Source organism: Buceros rhinoceros, unplaced genomic scaffold (genome assembly GCF_000710305.1).
Source record: "Buceros rhinoceros silvestris isolate BGI_N320 unplaced genomic scaffold, ASM71030v1 scaffold2428, whole genome shotgun sequence".
Lineage (NCBI taxonomy): Eukaryota > Metazoa > Chordata > Aves > Bucerotiformes > Bucerotidae > Buceros > Buceros rhinoceros.
The window spans coordinates 9,884-16,474 of record NW_010424897.1 but is presented as its reverse complement, the minus strand read 5'-3'; the positions used below and the strand labels follow the sequence as shown (position 1 = coordinate 16,474).

Here is a 6,591-nt window from a genome sequence, read left to right as displayed (position 1 = left end):
CCCGTTAGTATGGTCTGGAATTTATCAAGGAATGCCACTGCACCAATCCTGCCTCAGGCAGGGGACAAATTCTAAAGAAGCAAATTTGCCAAATCTTTCTGAAAGGCACGTACTGCCACTGCTCTGATTGTTCATGGATTCAATGGACACAGTGAGCAGAAAGAAAAACATCTTGCACAAAATGAGGATATTGACGATGGCTACATGCGTGCAGTTTGCATAAAGAATGATACAGCCTGGGAGAAAGCCTGTTATCTTGTCTGATAGACTCAAAATAGTGAACTCTGCAGCACAGTGAATTCTTCTATAAGTACAGAAAATACAAAATACAACCTACCCTTTGTTTGAACTGTTACTGTAACTGAGACAGTGATGTTTGTGGAAGAGATGGTAGTAATATTCACCGAGTAGTTACTGCCAGAGTTGAGATCTAAACACACCTTTGGATTATCTTCACTTGTAGTGATGTTAAATATTGCATCTTCTGAGAACGTCTTCTCATCCCACTTTTGGCCCAGTATGTGGAACTATTGAAGGATTAACAAAAACAACGGTGGAACTGATTGTGGCTCTCCCAAATTCAGAACACTAGTTCAATAAAGCCTTGAGAACCCTGGATCACATCTGTTTTTAAACATCAGCTCAGTAAAAGAAAAGGCTTGTGACTACCTGTTTTGGTGTAATAAAATGGCTTAATAAATCAGATCTTTAGTTTCCACTGGACATTAAAATTATCAGTATTTTTTTCATATTTCTGTAACAAATAGTAGGAATCTGTAAGTGGACCCTATAAAGACTTACGTCACAAATAGTAAGGTATAAGTAAATATTCTTTCACACAGATGGAAACTACATCTGCTTGCTACTTTTTTTTTTCCTATTTTTTTCCCCCTGCCCTATATAAGCAGTAGGAAGACTGAATGCCAAACAACAGTAAAAGACAAGCTTTCCTAAGATTGTCCCAGTGCAATGAAATAGAAATTCACTGCACTGGGACAATCTTACAAAAGCTGTTGTTTCTGTTTCGTTCGATTGTTGGGAAAAAGAGACAGATTTATCTAGTTCAACGCAATGAGACTGTGTTCCGAACTTTATTGCATGCACCCTGTACCTACACCATCCTCAGTTCTGACTAAACCTGAAGTGTCTCACAGACAACCAAATTCGGGCAAATGCATGTGCACAGAGCACTTTACGCCACAGATCCAAAGCCTGCCAGATACCACTGAGTGCATGAAAAGAACTGGGTTTGAACTGTTGGGGTAATTGGGAATTTGTTTTTTCCATCTCAGCAGTGCTCAATAAAAGCACTCAAACTAAAAATACATTGATTTATAACACCAAAGGAGGAGAAAAACAGGTTGTTTTATAAAATTATCACCCAGCCTTGAAACCTGTTTTTCACATTAAGCTACCCACCCTGGAGATCCTAAATAATCTCCTTTTTCATTTTTCCCCATCTGTACATGCTCAGAAAAACAACCCTTCTTCGGATGATGTCATTCTCAAAATACGGGAATTCTTATCATGATGTTTTGGCATTCAGTAACACTGTCTGCATCATTAGATTATCAGAACTTGTGTCTTAATTTTTACTCTTATATTTATAGACAAGGGGAAAAGTAGTTACCAAGGTTTCTTTCAATTTCCATGAAAACCAGTTCTAAAATATTCAAATATGATTATTCAATCTCTTGAGCAAGGCACAGTTTTTCACTGTACTTTGCTAGAAGAAGTTACATTCAGTATCTGCAAGGGATACGGTGTTTACTTGAAATGTTTGCATCACAGGCAGGGACAGAACCCAAGTTTTGCAATGTTTTCTGTGTCAACGTGACCTTGAGCTCTACAACGGAATTCCACTAAAACATAAACTTAGTGCAGAAATGGTTCTTCCAGTGTGAAGCAGATGTTCAAATGACTTACTGGAATGGAACCCCAACAGCGTTTGAGTTCTTCAACTAAATTTAGGACAGGGATTTGTTTCTTTCCTAACCCAGCCCCTTTAGGTTTCTAGAGACCTTACTGGGAAGAGTGAGATAAACTATCATACAAAAAAACCACAGAACTAATCTCCATTGCTGACTCACTAGAAGTAACAAGGACAAAGCTGACCCCAATCTCAAACACTGCTCCACTTACCGTGTATGTTTCCTGCACTCCCAGTCTTCCAGTTTTCCTTTGCCACTTCACACATGTTTCATTGAATATGGACAAGTTACTGAATAATTCCTCCTCTGTGAGCAAAAACAGGAACAGTTTACTTCAAAGTAACAAAGCCCCAGTAAAACACTTTTCAGAACACACATGAGATTAAAAGAATGAAACCCACAGAATGAAGCATGTAGGGAGCATAGCTGTAGCAACCAGATATATATGCCTCAACATACCTGTGTTAATTTACACGCTTTTAAGTGTTGGCTTATACCTCTGAGAAAAAGCACAGCCAGGAAGATCAACTCACCCATTCTTTTTTGGCAGTTCTCTCGCTGCTGTTATCAGACACACAGCAAGTTGCCTTCACATGACAAGATAATCAAGTATCCTCCAGAGCTAAGAACAAAGTTCCTTGTGGTCACAACTCAGATTGACAGCGAATGTATTTGCTCCTCTTCCTTCCTTTACCAGCCTAAAAATTGTCATTCCTTTGTCTTACTACTCTGTTTTCTTATTACATTCACTGCATGACCAAGGTCATAAAAATCCAAGCTTGTATATATTCTATGCTGAAAAACCCTTACTAGGTGCTGCAAACAGTATGTAAACATCATCACCATTTCACAGGGGCTCCCTTGTAGCACATGGACATGAAGCTGTGACTGTGAAATTATGTTTCACAGTAACATCTACAAACTCCGCAGTATTAAGACTTCTGTACACAGCAAAAGAGTATGTTCAGATGTTGTATTCTTTATATATATCGGATACATTTTTATTAGAAGACTGGATAGCAAAAATGACTCATTAGGGCACAGGCAGACAGAAAATCTTCGCATATCTAAGAGACCTGAATTAAAACGCACTAGAAAGGGGAAAAAAAAAAAGTAACCTCTCTTGCTCAGCAAGAAATTGAGGCACTTTATTTGTGAGTTATAAAATACTCAGTAAAAAAAAATAAAGTAAAATAAAGCAAACAGCGCAAAAATATTAAGCCAGGTATTCAGGCAAGGAAACAAATCTTACACAGTGGTTTCCTTGGAAGGAAGATGGCAGAATTAGTAGCATTTTTCCTGTTTTCTTATTACTTATTACTTTCTTATTAACTTTTCTGTCACGCTTTCTGAACTTTCAGAAGGACAAGGCCAGCATTCTACAGAATACATGACAGACTTTTTCTTAAAAGTTTCCTATTCTAAATGGGTAGGAGTGAAAGAGAGCAAAAGCCTGTAACACACACAGAGCAAACACCACAACAAAGTCCTGGACTTTCTGAGGAGACAGGCATTTCCTCCCTTACCCTTACTGATCACACGCCCTTTGTTTGGATAACCAAACGTACAGTAAGCGCTTGGTTTCACATTAAACCCAGCAGCATAAACACAGTAACAGCACAAAGGTATCTCTGAAAAAACCATTCTCACACCTAGAGGGAAACAGGTTCCCTGACAGATTAGTTCTACTGTGAAATTCTAACAGTGCCAGTGACTTCCAAAGCTTCAGTACTCTCAGTGCGAAAACACCATGAAGTCTAGCCTCAGTGTGACATCTTAGCAAACCCCGGCATCCAGTTCTCCAGCATACCCGATTTTGATCAACAGCTATCACTCAGACTCACAAAATGAGATGGGAGAAGTGAAGACCTTCAATTTCCCCATACTTCACCACTAGAAATTTCAACTTGTGATTAACCAAGAAGGCCACTGGATGCCACTTCACTGATCTCCAGGTTATCCTCACAATCTCCTTTCCATTCCAAAGGAAAAGGTTCTAGAAATGGCATGCAAATGCCAGAGCAGGTGAAGAAAGATCCTGCAGGAGTCAAATTCTGAAAAGCCAATCCAGGATAGGGAAGAGAGATGCAAATAGCACCTGGCTGTCAGCAGGCAGGAAAGACAGATGCTGGTAAATGGAACACAAATGGGAGAACACAAAAAATGAGCAACGAAGTGATTCAACAGCACCAGTTAGCACTGGAGGAGGAGAAACCATGTTAAGAATGCCAAAGAAATTAATTCTAAGAAGCAAAAGGAGGAGTGAAGATCTCAGTCGTCTTTACTTCCGAAATGGAATTTCAGAATGGAATTCCTCTCCTAGGAATGAGGACCTCTCTCTGTGCTTGAGTGTGTGGGAAAATCATAGTGATTACAGACAGTGCACAAATGCCTGTAGAGGCATGCTCCTCTGCCTCAACTGTGTTCTGCGAGGATCAGTCTTAATCCTTTGCTTACAGCCTCTGCGAGTTCAGGTCTCAGTACTCAGCATAATTAATGGCTGATTAAAAAAAAAAAAAAGTGTAAGGCAAAGACAACTCTATGTCTGAACTGTCATTAAAAACACGATTTCTTCCACATATACAATCTGCTAGTCCTCAGTCATTAAAACCATGATTTATTCCACATACACAATCCACTAGTCCTCAGCTGAAAGACCACTTCATTAACACTGATCTCAGCTCAAGATACGTCTTATCAGTAAAGTATTTTTGAACTGTAGGAAAAAACTGTATTTACCAGAAAACAAACAGAACCAGCTCCAATACAACATTTCGTCTTCTGCAAGTAGCTAAAAGACCATCCACATGTGCAAATGCATTTGCAGAGCTCCTCCCACCAATCCCCACAGATACATGAAATTTAGGAGAAAGAAAAATTCCAAATATTAGCTTTTTTGTATGTTTTTCCTGTCCAGTTATGTGAAAACTGTGAATGATGCTGCAAATGTCATCTGTTACTAACACACATGACATGACACATACATTCAGATACAGAAGTTAAATGAGAGCAAACATTTCAAAAAGAACTTCTGCTCAGACTGTTTCAAGGCACCTGTTCATAGCATACACGCAAATTTCTTTTGCACAGTAGCTTTTGCAAGTATATATGGAACTCCTTTTACAAAGACTCTTCTTCAGTATTTATACCTTTTAAGGCAGCATGCTAAACTTTTATGAGTTTTCCCATTTTGAGTAACATACTTGCCTTCAGTTTAACTGCAAAATTTCTGCAGGTTTTCACCTGCAGCCCCAAACTTTACCCAAGAGGACATCCACAAAAATCCAGCAAAGCTCTAAGCAGAGACAGTCGTGCAGAAAGGAGCAGACAGACAGGTAATGATTTACTACATCCTTTGTCTAAAAATACTACCAGGAGACAATTGGGAGAACAGTAATTCATGTATTGAACCAGACTGACAAAAACCTGAAGAGATCAACTGTGAACATATGCAGACTAGACAGGATTTGATGGGCTGGGATTACGTGATCTACTCACCACACAGAAGAGGTTCCCAAGACTGGAGACTGGTATTTGCCATCACAAACTTGGTAATTAGCCAGTTTCAAGCAAACAACCAAAACCCTAAACAGCCCTACAAAAAGACACACTTTTTTTTTTTGTGTCACTGGGTTGCATCACTTTGATGTAAGTAGCACCTTCCATGACACAGACTCCACCTATATTTTGCCAGACAATTAAAGAAATTACCAGATTAACAGATGCCTGGTCTGTAACATATCAAATTAGGCCTTTTCAAGAACTCAGGCTGATCAGATCCTTTTTACTGATGACTATCATTATTCTAATTGTTTGATGGGGTTCCTATTGCTACAGAACTGCATGCCCACAGATATGAGTGACGCTTTTTTTATTAAGTTTAGACTGTTGATATGAATAAAAATCAGAAGTGTGACAGTAAACCCATTCACTGTGTGGAAATTACTGCCACTGCCACCGCAGAAACATTCCAGCTGCCCTTCTGTATCATCTCTTATTGTACAAGTGAGGAGGTAAAACATAGAGAATTCTAGCAGTTATATTACCTTGTAAATACTCGTCTGTACAATAGAGATATGAAAACCTTGGAGGTCTGGGAAAGGAATGAGAAAAATCTAAACTACAAGTCTACGGTCTGAGAGAGACACAGAAGAAGACAAAACAGAAGAGAAAGGGCGAGCTAAGCTGTTTGAAGACTGATTGAAACCTGCGTAAATCACAACAAACTCCGATAACACAGTTTCTTTGCCAATTATCTGCTGTATATGGGAGAGTTCCCACGAAAATCTTCAAATGCTATTTCTTCAGCGACCGGTAGGACATGATAGAGTCCACAAAATGGACCTTCTTAAGCTCAAGCCGCATGCATAACAGCTATGCAAAATTATTAATTAGGTTTTTGAATATGTATGTTTATTTGGGGGAAAATAACAAATATATATCTAATCCGGTGACATAAGCTTTGGCTGGGGCAGCATACGGGGTGCGTGATTTGAGGAAGAGATCCTCCTTGAACCTGGCACTGATAAGATAAAGAAAATGCTGCTTCTTAATGCTGCATTGGTGTTAAGGAGCTTTTCTTCTGAATTTTCAGTAACATAGCTAGGGGGGAAATCAAGTCACTGGGAATAGGGATAAAGCACAGGAGAAGAAGGGAAAG

The 6,591-nt window shown here is 39.2% G+C and overlaps 1 protein-coding gene across 1 annotated transcript in view; it reads right to left on the bottom strand.

Moving 5' to 3' along the window:
* Positions 1–6,591, bottom strand: part of SUSD1 (sushi domain containing 1) — a gene marked incomplete at its 5' end in the record, with an annotated part of 39,656 nt that overhangs the window by 24,092 nt on the left and 8,973 nt on the right. The window contains 2 exon segments of the mRNA XM_010140930.1: positions 338–527; positions 2,143–2,237. Of these exon segments, the coding sequence (XP_010139232.1) occupies positions 338–527; positions 2,143–2,237 (285 nt within the window).